Source organism: Globicephala melas, chromosome 2 (assembly GCF_963455315.2).
Source record: "Globicephala melas chromosome 2, mGloMel1.2, whole genome shotgun sequence".
NCBI classification, from domain to species: domain Eukaryota; kingdom Metazoa; phylum Chordata; class Mammalia; order Artiodactyla; family Delphinidae; genus Globicephala; species Globicephala melas.
In genome coordinates, this window is record NC_083315.2 from 167,719,062 (window position 1) to 167,735,609 (window position 16,548).

At 44.2% G+C, this 16,548-nt stretch overlaps 1 protein-coding gene across 1 annotated transcript; it reads right to left on the bottom strand.

Annotated features, from left to right (window-relative positions):
- Positions 1 to 15,506: 15,506 nt before the first annotated feature.
- Positions 15,507 to 16,024, bottom strand: LOC115867100 (cytochrome c-like). Its single transcript, XM_030883102.2, has 2 exons — positions 16,014 to 16,024; positions 15,507 to 15,855 (listed from the first exon to the last, which is right to left on the bottom strand). Exons 1-2 carry the CDS (start codon positions 16,022 to 16,024, stop codon positions 15,510 to 15,512), a joined length of 357 nt encoding a protein of 118 aa, XP_030738962.1. The 3' UTR covers positions 15,507 to 15,509.
- Between the last annotated feature and the right edge of the window lie 524 nt (positions 16,025 to 16,548).

Consider the following 16,548-nt stretch of genomic DNA (forward strand, 5'->3'; position numbering starts at 1 on the left):
CACCATCATCCGACAGGGTCAATAAATTTTCCCAAGGCCATGGACTTGAGTGGCAGAAGAGGGATTTGAACCTGTACAGCCCCGCCGCTCAGGTGATGAGGAGGGACTCAGTCCCCCACATCCTTGTCCTTCTGCCCTGTTGTGTTGCTCCTGGAAGGGAAGAGGGCGTGGGGAGGAGGCTATTCTCTTATTAAGAGAGAGGATGGGGGGTTCCCTGGTGGCGCAGTGGTTGAGAGTCCACCTGCCGATGCAGGGGACACGGGTTCATACCCCGGTCCGGGAAGATCCCACGTGCCGCGGAGCGGCTGGGCCCGTGAGCCATGGCCGCTGAGCCTGTGCATCCGGAGCCTGTGCTCCGCAACGGGAGAGGCCACAGCGGTGAGAGGCCCGTGTACCGCAAAAAAAAAAAGAGGATGAGGGAGTTCCCTGGCAGTCCAGTGGTTAGGGCTCAGAGCTCTCACTGCCAGGGCCCGGGGTTCAATCCCTGGTTGGGGAATTAAGATCCCACAAGCCGCGGGGCACAGCCAAAAAAAAAAAAAATCCCACAGCCCCAAAGAAGCAAGGGTGCTCCGGGTCATCCAACTGCACCCAATTCCAGCGTTTCCAGGCCCTGCCTTTACACTGAGACCGGCAGGCACCACTCCTAGGCAGAGTGCAAACTGGGGCTAATTTGAAAGTTCCAGAAGCACCCTCCCTCCCAGCCCCCAGTGCCAGTCTGAGAGCTCTCATTGTGCCAGGACCATTTAGCCCTGCAGCCAGCGGATCCCGTCGCCTGCAAAGGCCGGCGTCGGCCCAGGGACTGCATTCTATTTCACGTCTCTGGCATGACGGCCCAGAAACTAAACAGCATCCCCAGGGCCAGACTCCTGCTAGACAGCAGCCCGTTATAAGATAGGGTGCCTCTCTCTGACCTGGGCTCTGGATCCCATCAAAACGACGTGTGTCTTTCCTTTCCTTCCTCGGGAAGGTGAAATACAAGCCTGTAATAACACCGTGCCCCTGTTCTCCTCTGGACAGAAGTCAAAACTCGAATCTGATAAATCTGAAATCAACGTTAATTTTCTAATTGGACTTCACGGGGTCTGGACATGGTGTCAGAGCCCGTGGTATTTCACGTCGTATGTTATTGTTGGTGCTGACAGAAGAAATGAATCTTTCAGGAGATTCAAGGAGAAATTAGTATTTCCCTGATTCCAGGGAACTAAATACCCACCTATTCTACTTATTACAAAGGGGCCTATGTCCAGCCCTTAAAACTTTGCAGTGACCCCAGCGGCAGACATTGAGTTGCCCCTACACCCCTCCATGCTTATTCACAGACCAAGGACCTTCCCCTCATTCTCATTCCAACCTGAAAAACTTCTACTCCACCTCCAAGACTCAGTTCAGAATGCCCATCTCTGAGAATCCTTCCTGACTACTGTAATCAATTACTCACTTCCTCCTTGGTAACCGAGGGTCTGACGTGTCCCTACGTCTTCCCAGCCCGCTTACGGACCTCACTTGGTTCCTTTGTCACTCCCCAAGCAACTCCAGGGCAGAAAGAATACTATTATTCCATTCTTCCTACAGTACCCCGAGCAAGCACACAGCTCCCAGGAGGTGCCCCCTGAATGGAATGCTTGTTGATGGAATAATTATTATTTTTACAGTGTATAGTACTTAGTACTTACATAGTATAGTACAGTGTAAAGCAGTGATTCTCAACTGGCCAATTTTTGCATTACCTGCCCCCAAACCAGGACAATGTCTAGAGACATTTTTGGTTGTCACAGTTGGAAAGGGGAATGCTAATGGCATCTAGTGGCTAGAGGCAGAGCTATACAGTAAGACTTTTGCGGGCCTGAGCCCCTTCCTCCATCAAAAGTACGTTAAAAATTATATTTTAAAACTAAGTTGGTGTGAAGAGAAATCGAATCCAGGCTGGATTCATGAACATATATTCTTTATTATTATATTCATTTTTTCTTCTGATTTTGAAATTAAATTAAAACATTTTTGTAAGCCCCTAAAATTACCATGAGCCTTAGGCACCGGCTCTACTGCGACGAGTACACAAGTGGGACCTGGGTGGAGGCCAGGGGGCCTGCTAGACATCTTACAATGTGCAGAACAACCCCAAACAGCAAAAAGTCATCCGGGCCCAAATGTCAATAGTCTTGAGGTTGAGAAACCTGTTATAAAGGAAAACTCCAGAATGTCGAAGCCTGGAAACTTAATGTCTGAGCTTCCACAGCAACTGTAATACAACACTGCAAGAACATAACTTTTGGTAATTAGCAAGGCTTTGGGGTAGAGAAGTGGACGAACACAGCACATACTTTCATGAAAGCATTCATGAAAAATCCAAATACTTTTTTTCTTTCGTTCTGCAAATGGTGGATAAAGCACGGAACATAGATTTTGTTCCTAGTCAGCTATGCAGGCAATGGGCAGCACTTCATTACTCACAAAAATTGGGGAAATCCCATGATGCCCCCTGTCTCATGCTCAGCTTCTCAGCATCAGGACCCAGAGCTCACTGCTCAGCAGAGCAACTCAGAGGCACCAGCACTGCACACTTCACCTGCCTTCCAAGGTGTCCAGGGCAGACCTACCCCAAATCCATTTCAGGGCTGACTCTTCCAAGAGAGGCATCACGTAACACAGAGTTTTGACTTGGGGGTCTGTTTTAGGGTTCTCCCAAGAAACAGAGCCACCAGGATATATGTGTGTGTGTGCGTGCGAGTGTGTGTGTGTATAAATGTGTCCATATATGTATATTTGTGTGTGTGTATTTTATAGATATGTACATAGAAAGAGACTTATTTTAAGGAATTGCCTCATGCAAAATCTTCAGGGTAGGTTGGCAGGTGGAGACACAGAGAAGAGTTGCAGTTTGAATCCAAAGGCTGTCTGCTGGCACAATTTCTTCTTTGCTTGAGGAAGATCAGTGTGTCCTGTTCAGGCCTTCAACTGATTAGTCAGGGCCCACCCACATTAGGGAGGACAATCTGCTTTACTCAAAGTCCACCAACTTACATCTTAATCTCATACCCAAAACAAAACAAAAAATACCTTCACCAAATATCTGGGTACTGTGGCCCAGTCAAGTTGACACATAAAATTAACCATCCCAAGGTCTAAATTTTTTTTTAATTTTCAGTTTCTTCTTTCTCTCTCTGAAAAACCAATGAACAAACATGCTGGGAGGGAAGATACACAAGGTTTCACGTCGAAAGGAGGCAATTAGCATTCACTGAAGGCTTTTTGTGCACCAGGCACTTTGCAAAGATGATCTCACGTCACGCTCAACCCCTGTGAGGGTGATATTGCTGTCCTCACCTGACAGTTACATCACTTACTCAGGGTCCCGCAGTTAATCCTTGGCAGAGCCAGGATTCAAACCCAGGTCTCTTTTGAACCCAAAGCTGAGCTCTACTGACCCCCTGAAAGACACCAAGGAAAGGACAGAGGCTGCCCAGATAGAGGGACGAGCATGAGATCAGAGCAATGGGAACCCTTCAAGCTCTGCTTCTTCTCCTCCCCAACACTCTCACGCCAGTCTCCCTCTGCTCTCTTACACACTCACACACTCACATATACACACTAGGAATATTTAGAAAATGCACGTAAGGTGCCTAGTAGTGCATGTATATTTCATGCATATTGGAAAAATGGTAGTTGTTATGATAATAACCATAAATGATGTATATGTGATAGTGAAATGGTCATATGTCAAAGGTGAGGGAGGAGGGGCACAGGACATAAGAGGGTAGGGAGAGGTAATTTGAAAGTAATGAGACGGTGAAGGTGAACCCATGTGATACCACAGAGCCCCAAAGTAAATTATTAACACATTCCTTCATTCAGAGAATGCAAGCCACCAGTTGACCCTCTTAACAACCTGCTGAAGTGGCCAGGGCAGAGACCCTATGCCCATTTCATAGGTGAGAAATCTGCAGCTTAGAGAGGTTGAGGGCCTTGCCCAAGGGCACACAGCATCCTGCTTTAGGAATGGGAGCCAGGCCTCCTGCCATCGCCCTGTCCATGGAGAGTAGATGCCTTTGGGAAGGGAGAGTCTGGAGGGTCTTTAAGGAGTTCAGAAATCTACTTTCTCTCTCAGGTCAGAATGGGACCCAAACTCCTTCCCCACAGGAGGTGTCACAAGAATCAACAATAATCTATGTGACGATCCCATCCTGGTACTTGGCACAAAGTGTATAATCAATAAATAGCAGAATACATAAATAAGTACCAGCTGCTACTACTACCATCGTCATCATAGCTTCCATATTCAACGGTCTGCACTGCAGCTCACAAAACCCAGAGGCCTTCGATGGAGAGAGGGGATAAAAAATAATATCAGTGCAAGTATGTCTTACAGTCCTTGGTTCTGTCCCCTTCTCCCAAATGTCTCCCAGGACAAAGATTTCCATGGCAGCTACATAGCTATTCCCTCTTTTTCACCTCAAAAGTTCCTATTTATGGACTGCAAATGTTGGCAGGGATGTGAAGTGGGGACTTTTTTCATTTTCGCCCAGAAGGCCCATGGCCATTACATCATTCTGAATTTCCTGGGCTTGTTCATGACGATACACCCACCCTCACTGTGCAGACATGGGGCTCGAGTCTAACTACTGCACAGTATTCCACAGTGTTCGTCCACTGCATTTTATGTACCCATTCCTGGGGGGATGGACAAACACGTAGAATACCTCTGAATGTTTCAACAATCCTATGATGAATATCTTGTATATATCACCCTCTGGAGATGTGTGTAAGAGTTGCTTTGAGAAATTATATCCAGGGAGGACTTGCTGGGTCATGGAGTGCACATATACACCCCAATTACACTAAGGCCAGCAAGGGGTCTGTCAAAGATAGCTGCATCCATCTAAATATTCCCACCAGCCCTGCACGAGGTTTTCTGTATCCCTGCATCCCCGCCAATATGTTGCGTTATCCTGCTTTCTATGTTATTGTTTTTGCCAACCTGATAGGTATAAGTGCTATCTTCTTGTTGTTTTAATTTGCATTTCTCTGTTTGCCGCTGAGTTTGAACTTCTCTTCATTGGCTTCTTAGTCTTTGGGGTTTCCTCTCCTGTGAGCCGCCTGCCCATATCTTCTGCCCAATTTTCCCTTGCAGTTCTTGTTTTTTCCTGTTTCGCAGAAATTTCTCAGATATTTTCAATATTAGTTCCTTGTCCATTTCTGATGTTGCAAACATCTCTCAGTTTGTTATCCGTCTATGAACTTACTCCAGAGTGTCCTTCACGGAACGGAAATCTTTAATTGTATTATGATCAAATCCGTCCCTTTTTTTTTGGTCTTATACTCTGTGCTTTTGGGATACACATACACACACACACGCCACAGTGTCTCACAAAAATGCACTCCTATATTATCTTCTATTGATATTCTAGCCTTACCTTTCAAATTTAAGTCTCACTCCATCTGGAACTTGCCTTTGTAAGTGGTATTGGACAGAGAATCTAGGGTTTTATTTACCTCCATTCAGTGGGTCAGTTTTCCCAACTCCAGCCACTAGACTGTCCTTTCCTTCCCCCACTGATTTGTGGGAGCATCTTTCTCATATCTTGAGTTTCCACATGCACACACAGGCCAGTCTCTGAGCTCTTTATTCTGTTCACTGGCCCAATGGAATGTTCTTTTTCTACTTTTTTCATTACTACATCCTCTGCTTTTCTTCTTCAAAGTTACCTCAATTATTCGTGGACATTTGTTCATGAAAAAATGTTTTTTAAAATAAGTTTACAGAGTTCCCAAAAAAATCCAACTGCAATTTTGATTGGGCCTACATTGAAACAATAGCTTAACTTGGGACAATTGACATTTTTATAACATTAAGTAATGCTATTAAAGAGTATGACTGGACTTCCCTGGTGGCGCAGTGGTTGAGAGTCCTCCTGCCGATGCAGGGGACACGGGTTCGTGCCCCGGTCTGGGAGGATCCCACATGCCGCGGAGCGGCTGGGCCCATGAGCCATGGCCACTGAGCCTGCATGTCCGCAGCCTGTGCACCGCAACGGGAGAGGCCACAACAGTGAGAGGCCCGCGTACCGAAAAAAAAAAAAAAAAGAGTATGACTGTCTCAAAGGATTAATCTCCAAAACATACAAGCAGCTCAATATCAAAAAAACAAACAACCCAATCCAAAAATGGGCAGAAGACCTAAATAGACATTTCTCCAGAGAAGATACACAGATTGCCAACAGACACATGAAAGGATGCTCAACATCACTAATCATTAGAGAAATGCAAATCAAAACTACAACGAGATACCATCTCACACCAGTCAGAACGGCCATCATCAAAAAATCTAGCAACAATAAATGCTGGAGAGGGTGTGGAGAAAAGGGAACCCTCTTACACTGTTGGTGGGAATGTAAATTGATACAGCCACTGTGGAGAACAGTATGGAGGTTCCTTAAAAAACTACAAATAGAACTACCATATGACCCAGCAATCCCACTACTGGGCATATACCCTGAGAAAACCATAATTCAAAAAGAGTCATGTACCACAATGTTCATTGCAGCTCTATTGACAATAGGCAGGACATGGAAGCAACCTAAGTGTCCATCGACAGACGAATGGATAAAGAAGATGTGGCACATATATACAATGGAATATTAGCTATAAAAAGAAACAAAATTCAGTTATTTGTAGTGAGGTGGATGGACCTAGAGTCTGTTATACAGAGTGAAGTAAGTCAGAAAAATAAAAACAAATACCATATGCTAACACATATATATATGGAATCTAAAAAAAAAAAGTTCTGAAGACCCTAGGGGCAGGACAGAAATAAAGATGCAGACGTAAAGAATGGACTTGAGGACATGGGCAGGGGGAAGGGTAAGCTGGGACGAAGTGAGAGAGTGGCATGGACATATATACACTACCAAATGTAAAACAGACAGCTAGTGGGAAGCAGCCGCATAGCACAGGGAGATCAGCTCAGTGCTTTGTGTCCCCCTAGAGGGGTGGGATAGGGAGGGTGGGAGGGAGACGTAAGAGGGAGGAGATATGGGGATGTATGTATATGTATAACTGATTCACTTTGTTACACAGCAGAAACTAACACACCATTGTAAAGCAGTTATACTCCAATAAAGATGTTAAAGAATAAAATAAAATAAAAAATAAAATAAATAAAGTGTATGACTGTCACTCCACTTTTCAGATATTATTTTTATTCTTTAATATCAAATGTTTAAACTTTCTCCATAGAGGTTTTGTGTATTCTTCTGTTAATTCCTAGTTTTTACTGCTATTGTGAATGGTATCTTGGTTTTTATTATATTACATATGCATTATTACACATAATTATTGTTTATATACATTACAGTCTTTTCTAGTTGGTTGCTAATGATATAGTGAAATGCTACAGATTTTTAAAAAGTTGATTGTGTATCTGTATTCCATGCTTGACTCTCTTTTTAGTTTTTTTTTTTTTTAAATAAATTTGTTTATTTATTTTTGGCTGTGCTGGGCCTTCGTTGCTGTGCACAGGCTTTCTCTAGTTGCGGCGAGTGGGGGCTACTCTTTGTTGCGGTGTGCGTGCTTCTCATTGCAGTGGCTTCTCTTGTTGTGGAGCATGGACTCTAGGTATGTGGGGTCAGTAGTTGTGGCACACGGGCTTAGTTGCTCTGCGGCATGTGTAATCTTCCCGGACCAGGGCTCGAACCCATTTCCCCTGCATTGGCAGGTGGATTCTTAACCACTGTGCCACCAGGGAAGTCCTCTCTTTTTAGTTTTTTTTTTTTTTTTGTGGTACGTGGGCCTCTCACTGTTGTGGCCTCTTCCGTTGCGGAGCACAGGCTCAGTGGCCATGGCTCACGGGCCCAGCCGCTCCGCAGCATGTGGGATCTTCCCGGACCGGGGCATGAACCCATGTCCCCTGCATCGGCAGGCGGACTCTCAACCACTGCGCCACCAGGGAAACCCTCTTTTTAGTTTTGATTCTACTTTTCTATGAAGAAGATCATGTCTTCTGAAGAAAAAAAAGTATTATCTTCTTTGTACACTTATTTCTCTTTTCTCTTGCTTTAAAAAATTTTTTAAAATTACTTTACTTATTTTTGGCTGTGTCAGGTCTTAGTTGCGGCACGCAGGATCTTTTATTGCAGCGCAAGGAGAGCGCGTGGGCTCTGTAGCTATGGTGCATAGGCTATCTACTTGTGGCGCGGGCTCAGTAGTTGCTACTCACGCGCAGGCTTAGTTGCCCCGCGGCACGTGGGATCTTAGTTCCCGACCAGGGATCGAACCCGCTTCCCCTGCATTGGAAGGCAGATTCTTAACCACTGGACCGCCAGGAAAGTCCCTGTTCTTTCTTCTAACATTAGCAGGACTTCCTGTGTTAAAGAGGAGTGGTGATAGAGAGGCATTGCTGTGTTTTTCAAAATCATAAAGAAAATATATAAAGTTACTTTGTTAAAATAAAGGTTGCTACAGAACTTAGATACATGACTTTTACCAACTTAACAAAACTTCCAGTTTATTGGTAAGTGGTTTAAAAACAACATTTATCACTTCATAATATACTTTCCTGCCTCCATCTGAATTTTTTCAAGTAGATTTGATTTTTTTCAAATAGATTCTCTGATATAATGCTGATATTATTGGGATAAGCTCTATTTGATTATGATATACTATTTATTTTAAAGGCTCTTGGATTCTTTTAGGTAATATTTTATTTAGGTTATTTGTATCTCATCCATTACATAAATTGACCTACAATCTATTTTCTTATATTTTTTTCTGAGTGATTAGTCTTATATATTTTTTCTAGTTTTGGAACCAATATTATCCTGGCTTCCTAAAATAAGCCAAGCAGTTTTCATTCTTATATTTTCCGTGATATCTTTCTAGAGATCTGGATGATTCATTCTTTATAAACTTTGTTAAAACTCACCTATAAAAACATCTGAGACTGAAGCATTCTGGGAGGAAGGTCTTTGCCTACCATTTCAAATTCTCTAATACTTTTTCGTCTATTCAAGTTTTCTTTTAAAATTTTTCTTGTGCCCAAACTTGGCATTTTATATTTTTTCAAGATATATGTCCATGTCATCTAAATTTTCAAATTTATTAGTAATGGATATTTATAGCAATCTTTTCTTCCTTTATGTGTGTAATTGTATCTGTTGCTATTTATCCTTTATTATTTATATTTTGTTTATTTGCATCACTCTATCATCAGCCTTACAAATGATGTTTCTCCTGTTAACCTTATTAATATATTAAAACACCAACTTTTGGTGTCTTTACTCTTCTCTACTTCTGTTATTGTAGTTATTCTCTAGCTGATTTCCACCCTTATCTTTATTATTGTCTTCTCTCTTATCAAACATATCTTTTTCTAATCTCTTGATTTGAATGTTTAGCATGTTTGTTTCACACTGAAATTCTTAATACAGTAAAAAGTCCAGTGCACTATGACATAGATGTAGATTCCATCCTACAGGACTTGGCCATGTGACCTGGGTGACTCATTTAACTTTTCTGAGTGTCTGTATCCTAAACTGTGAAATGGGGTTGATGACCCTCTCTCCCAGGCTCCTGTGAAAACTTTATGAAATAATGTGTGGGAGGCACCTGGAGGATCCACAAATCTTAGTTCCCTTCCCCTCCCTTGTTCCAAAACTACTTAGAAAACTGCTAATCATAGATTCATGAAAATCTCAAAACTTGTGGTTCCCAGCTGGGGACAGTCTTGCTTCTCAGGCGACATTCGACAATATCTGGAGAAAAATTTGGTCGTCACAACTGGGGGAGGAAAGGGGTGCCACTGGCATCTAGGGAAGATTCCTGGGTAGAGGACAGGCATACTATTTCCTAAACTTCCGACAAGTCATGGGATCGGCCTGCACAACGAAGAACTATCTGGCCCCCAATATCAAGAGTGCCAAAGTGGAGAAACTCCCCCTTGAAGGAAATTCCAGGAGCATCTGGTTCTGTCTCCTTCTGAATATAAGAATCTTTGCCCCAATACCTCCTCTGCTTGGGTACACCCAGGGACAGGAGGCTCACTACATAAGAAGACAGGTAACAATAGTGGAAGGAACACAGACACTGGAGTCAGCCACTCTTGTACACTGGTCTACCCTTTATTCTGACTTATCATCTGTAAACCTCAGTTTCCTCATCTGTAAAGTCGACAAATATGTAGCTATGATGACCATATGAGATATATCCCAGCACAGGGCCCAGAATGTAGCAGGTGGTCAATAAAAATTATCTTTTGCAGTTATCCTTTATTGCATCCAAGTGACTTTACAATTCTGCACTTTGGTGATACAGCTTCTTCTATCGGAAGGCCCCTAAACGGTTGGCAGAAAGTGATCACTAATGGTCATTCCTTCTGTCTGGGTCTCAGCTTCTGCCTCTGTAAAATAGATGATGCCACTACATCAAACCTTACAAACTGCTTGCCCTCCGCCAAAGTCAATTTGCAGATATGTTTGGTGATTGGCCTGCATTTTTTTTTCTTTTTTGCCTCTTAGAAGTCACATCTATTTCTCATTTATAAAAATGGGATAGTCTACCTAAAAATCTGGAGGTCTAGCATCTCTTGAAGAATAAAAGGTTTAGCAATACTGGGCCTATTTCACTCACGGCAACAACCTAGGGAAAGTGAGCAGCGTTGCTGCCATACAGAGGACATGTGTTCTCCATTCCCCACAATCCCCACCAGTCCCTATTGTCCTGTTTTCACTCACTTGTATCACTTCCGGCTCCTGTAGACATTCGACTTTATAATTCTTAAGATATATGGGCTCTCTAGCTCCTTTCATCTCTTCTGGGCTATGAACCCTGGAAACCATGGAGGAAATTTCCTTGATAAATTACCAGAGGAGAACTAACTACTGATGATTTGCTACAGGCTTTACTTAAAACAGAAGCTCTCCTAGACTCTGATTCCATTTTCCAACAAGGGAAAGAATGTCTCTTGAAAAAAAATCCATGGCCAACTTGTTCAAGTTAATGAAAAGGGTCCTTTGATTTGCAAAGCCCATGAAGACAGTGGGCAGAGCCAGGGCTGAAGAGTAAGGGAGCTGGGATGCCTCACGGGGACCTGGTGGTCTCCAAGTGCTCCAGGGCACAACCATGTTAGGTAGTAGTACAAATCTATCCCTGCTGGGGGGGTCCCACTTTTTTCACCAGGCACAGGCAGACCTTCAGGAAGTAGGTGGTCTGGAGGGGTGACGTGGTGGTGCCGTGCAGACACAAAAACTAAAAAAAAAAAAATCCACTTTGGCCCATCCTAGAGATGAAATTGGCCCCTTCCCAACTAATCTCTGTAGGACTTCTACATTTGCCAACAAAATTCCATCCCCGGAGTGTCTCTGAGAACAAACTATGCCACGTGTTAGAGAATCCACAATTTAGGTAGAGCTGGTACTTAACCACACAAGCAACCTTGGACAAGTCACCCAATGTCACCGAGCCTTAGTTTCTACATCAGAAAAATGGGATAACGATAACACCTCTTTCCCAGGGCAGCTGCACGTGAGTTAATGGGCATCTATTCCCCTTTGTTCTCTGGACGACAAAACTGAAGCTTGGGCAGGAGAATTGATTTGCAGCACGACGCTGCTTTGGGAGGTTCCTATGGCTGGCTAAGATGCAAACCCATTAATCAAATCCAAGGGAAAACTTATTAGAAACAGATCTCCAGTACAAACCAGAGGGTATTATTTAACCAGGAAAAAAAAAATAAACATAGTAATATGTAGTGCTAGGCCTAGTTGTAGTAAAACAAATACACATTCAAAGTGATGGGTCAGTCTTGTTACTACAGGTGAGAAAGCATGTCTCGCGGTAGACTCCCCCTATATGTTTGCTGAACTGTTGAGCTGAAAGCAATTTGTCAATTGTCTGGAGGCCATTACAATGTCCATTATCTTTGTTCTTTTTTGACAACTCTCCTGGGAATTTTTCTAAGGATCCAATCTTGAAGGGGAAAAAAATGAAAAGAAATAATATATTGAATTCACTATGTACATCGGAAAGTGCTTTACAAAGGTTTTCTAGAATTATAAGAAATGATGGGTTGGACAGTGAGGTCTAAGGGTCGAGATCCACTGGAGCGGTCAATGGAGCTGTGGATAACTGAAGATAATCTCCAGGCCCAGCCATCAGGACACATAAAGAAATGAGAAATCCTCACTCAATGGTATTTGCGAGAGACTGGGTAGCAAAAGGAAGAACATTCACATTATAATGTTAAGCACAAAAAGCAATGTTACAGGGGCTTCCCTGGTGGCGCAGTGGTTGAGAATCGCCTGCCAATGCAGGGGACACAGGTTCGAGCCCTGGTCCGGGAAGATCCCACATGCCACAGAGCAACTAAGCCCGTGCGCCACAACTACTGAGCCCGTGTGCCGCAACTACTGAAGCCCGCGCGCCTAGAGCTCGGCTCCACAACGAGAGGAGCCACCGCAATGAGGAGCCCACCCACTGCGACAAAGGGTAGCCCCCACTCGCTGCAACAAGAGAAAGCCCGCTCGCAGCAACGAAGACCCAACACAGCCAAAAATAAAATAAATAAATTTATTTTTTTTAAAAAAAGCAATGTTACAGAGGTGATGATGGATCAAAAGGAGAATGAAAATGGCTGTGTCAGAATCGTAAGATTAGGGTAGACTTTAAATTTTTTTTTCTGCAATTTTTATGATACACTCACATCAGGGAGAAGTACTGTGTTCTGCACACCAGTTGAAACTCAGACCTGGAGTCTGTCCAGCTGTGGACCTCCTGATCTTTTTGCAATTGAAGCTACCCACTAAGCACCTACTACGTGTTAATGGGCACCATGCCAGGCACATTCTGCTGTGCCAATGGGGATCTCCAATCCCTGGTGAACAGGTCTCAAAGGGAAAAATCAGCATCACAGTCTCTGGAGAAGGGAAACTGAGAGAGAAGGGAACTTGCCCCAGGGTCATGTGGCTAAAAAGGGCCGAGTTGGGACTGAAGCCCAGCATGACATGTGCACAAAGTCTGGCCTCCTTCCAGCACCCAGTGTCCCCCAAAGAACTGGGACATGGAAGAGGGCATTAAACAGCCTTGAATGACACTGCAAAGGTCCTTCCTGTTCAACCCCTTATAGGACTTCTGATGACCTCTAGAAGAAAGAGGATCCTTGTTAACAGAAAGAACGTAGTCCTGGGGATGAGAACCCTCCCCAGGTGAGCTAGAATTGAGCAGCGTTGCAGAGTTTTCACTGGTCATGTCCATCTCTGCATGGGAAGCCATACTTGTTTTCCATTGACTGTAGTGACGTAAAGAGCCCTTTCCGTTTCCTCTTCCCTTTCTATGAATTTCAGAATGTGCCTCTCTAAATGTGTATTTCAGGATTCATACTTCTGGGACCTTGGGTTTAAGCATACCTCCCGTCACAGTGTTTTCTATTACAAAACACCTAAAATCCCCACCATCACAGGGCAAGTAGGATCCAAACATTCAATCGCAAAAGATGCATTGCATTATTATGAGGTTAGTGAAAACTGATATATTATAGGTGGTCTATACAGTCACAAAAATCACAAAAGTACAGACAGTGAAAATTATCCTATACCCTAAACTGAGAACGTCTCATATGATATCAAGATGGTCACTTCCTAGCCCTCCACATCGCCAGGTCACCCCTCCCCAGCATAAGGTGAGAACTTCAGGGTCCTCCCACCACCAGCCTCGTGTACTGGAGCCCTTCATTGGTCAAGTTATACCTGGTCCACTTAACTACACATTATCACAGGTGTTCGCGTCCATCACTACAATGAAAGCCATCCAGCCTTTTCGCTGGTTCAGAGCTTCAACCAATTCACTGAACAAAGTTAGGCACTTTTACTCCTCAGAATTGCAGAAATGGGTCCGTGCACCCCTGTCCTTCCACCCTTGGTTCGTTTTTACAAAGTCTCCTTTCAAAGTACCACAAATGGCATCACCTGCCAATGCTGAAAAGATAACAATATCTGTCTTTGCAAGCCTTCTGTGAGTTCAGCCCCATCTCCTCCCTGCATGAACAAACATGGAAGGGGCTGTTTTGAAGGGGCTGATATTCAGAACACAGCCTCCCTCAAGTCCAGAGGCTGGACGATGCTGGGATCACAACCAACAGCTTCCAACGTCCACCACACAATGCCACCGTAGCCCACTCAGTTTCCAAAGCTGTGCACATCCTTGGCTGCAAAATCACTTCTGGGACAAAGGAATGTTTCTGAATTCAAAACAATTCCACCTCAAACGTGTTCTCCACTATTAACAAACAGTTCAGGAAGAAATGAAGGAAGCTGAATCCCTCTGGGGACACACTCGGTTTTGCCCCGATGGGATCTTAGCAGCATCTAAGCATCTTTGACAAGGCCATCTACAAACTCCCAGGGCTGTTGATGAAGTTGGCTGTTCACCTGCAAGAATACTTGAGGACAGGTTAGGTGAGGGTGACGTTCCCCAAGCAGCCTTCCAGGCCAGAGGCAGCTGTGGTTTCCATTATACCCTGCCTCTCCCCATGTTTGGGAAATCCTAGTGGAGTTTCAGAAAGTGGAATCAGGGAGATATGTTTGACAACTCTTTTTTTTTAAAATGTGATGGATGGGGCCTGTGTCTTTTCCACAGCTGGCTTCTAGCACTGCCCCACCCTCCATTACTGCAAGTTCACCTGCTTTATAACGATCTGTTACCCCTGTCCGTCCCTGAGTCTGGGGCAGCTATGCAAGGCAGTGGGTGGGAGAAGGATGTAACACAGCCCTATGGAGATATGAGAGGTCCACTGCCTAGGCCCAGCTGGCTTGGCCTCTCCCCATTTCTCCCTTCTGAACCCCCTTTGGGCTCTGACAGGCACTGGAGTTAATGACCACATCCATCCTTTGCCCCTGAAGGCCTTCCAGCTCCACAGCCAAAGCCCCCATGGAGCTGGGAGGGCCTGCAGCCCTGGCTGATCAGGCCCAGGCGGTTTCTTGTTTATTTATTTATTTATTTATTTAATCTATCAGATAGAGAATTTTAATTAAATTGGCATAGTTAAGACCGAAAAGATAAAGTGGACATTGTAAGTGTATCTTCAGCCCTTGCCTTAACAGGCAAATGAACACAACTGAAACACAGGTGACTCTTGCTGGTCTATGAGACAGTGAAGGGAACTTCTCAGGATTTAAATATATTAATATAACCACTGATAGAAATCTAAATATAAAACCAATCTCCTATAGGGTTTGAGAAGGCGTTCACCATATCCCTGAAAAGTTTAACCTTCCTTATTCAAGTTTAATCATCTCTTTAGAAGGGGAAAACAGTGATAGTACTTGTTGAACCAGAATTACTAGCAAAATTCAAAAAGCTGACCATATTCATTTAGCCACAAGCCAATCTTATTTAAATCGGGACAGAGATATTACATCAGCCATTCATGATCTGAATTCTAGTGTATGAGATCAATTTAAACATGGTACACATAAAAAGTCATGAGACATCGGCTTCATGATAAATAAGGCCGTGGCCAACTATTACGCATTCGTAGCTTTTTTGAGATATGCTATCAAGTCTGCCCTTTCTGCCTTCTTCTTAATGCCAGCGAAGATCATTTTTGTTCCAGGGATGTACTTCTTGGGATTCTCCAAATACTCCATCAGCGTCTCCTCTCCCCAGGTGATGCCTTCGTTCTTGTTGGCATCTGTGTAAGAGAAGCCGACAGCCTGACCTGTCTTTTGCCCAAACAGACCATGGAGATTTGGCCCAGTCTTGTGCTTGCCTCCCTTTTCCACAGTATGGCACTGGGCACACTTCTGAACAGAAATCTTCTTGCCCTTCTCAACATCACGCCTTTCTAAATCGTACTTTCTCCGTGCACGACTAAGAGGTTCCCGCTCGCAAGCCGAACGTCCCGCTCTCTAATCTCATATTTAAATAAATGCATTTAAGTTTTAAAACACAAAACGATTCGAAGAAGTATCAAGTAAACCGTCATACAGATGTTAGGCTGACTGGTGTGCAGCGTATGGCTGGTCCACATTTCGGCCATGCTGACTTAGATCAGCCTTCGAGTGTTTTGAACAAATTGTTCCTCGAAGGCCTGCGTTCGGGATGCTATCTGGGGTTCCTTCCAAGCCAACAGCCTCCCTAGGAACTGGAACTCCTAAGCTCTACTGGAGCGATGTGATTCAAAGTCTTTCGCTTAGGCTAATCTATCCTGCTTTAAATCCTACAGCGCTATAGAAACTCAATGACAGAAGAGACAGCTGGTCGGTGACAGGAAAATACCATTAGAAGGCGAGAGGCAGCCAAACCCTCGGTAAACGGATTAACTCACTTAGCTTCTGGAAGGTAAACCTTTCTGGAGATGGCATCCAAGTCAGGAGGTGGGCCAGCTCCCTGTGAGGTGGGCCCCTGAATGCAGATGAAACGTGGGTTTGGAGCTCTGATGCAGATCCAGAGGGGCCAGGCCTGGAATGCCCGGCAGGGAGTTTTAGCCTGCAGATGCCAAGGTGCAGCACATTTGAAGTTGTGAGGAAGGGGAAAAGCGACAGGAATGAAAGCAAATATCTG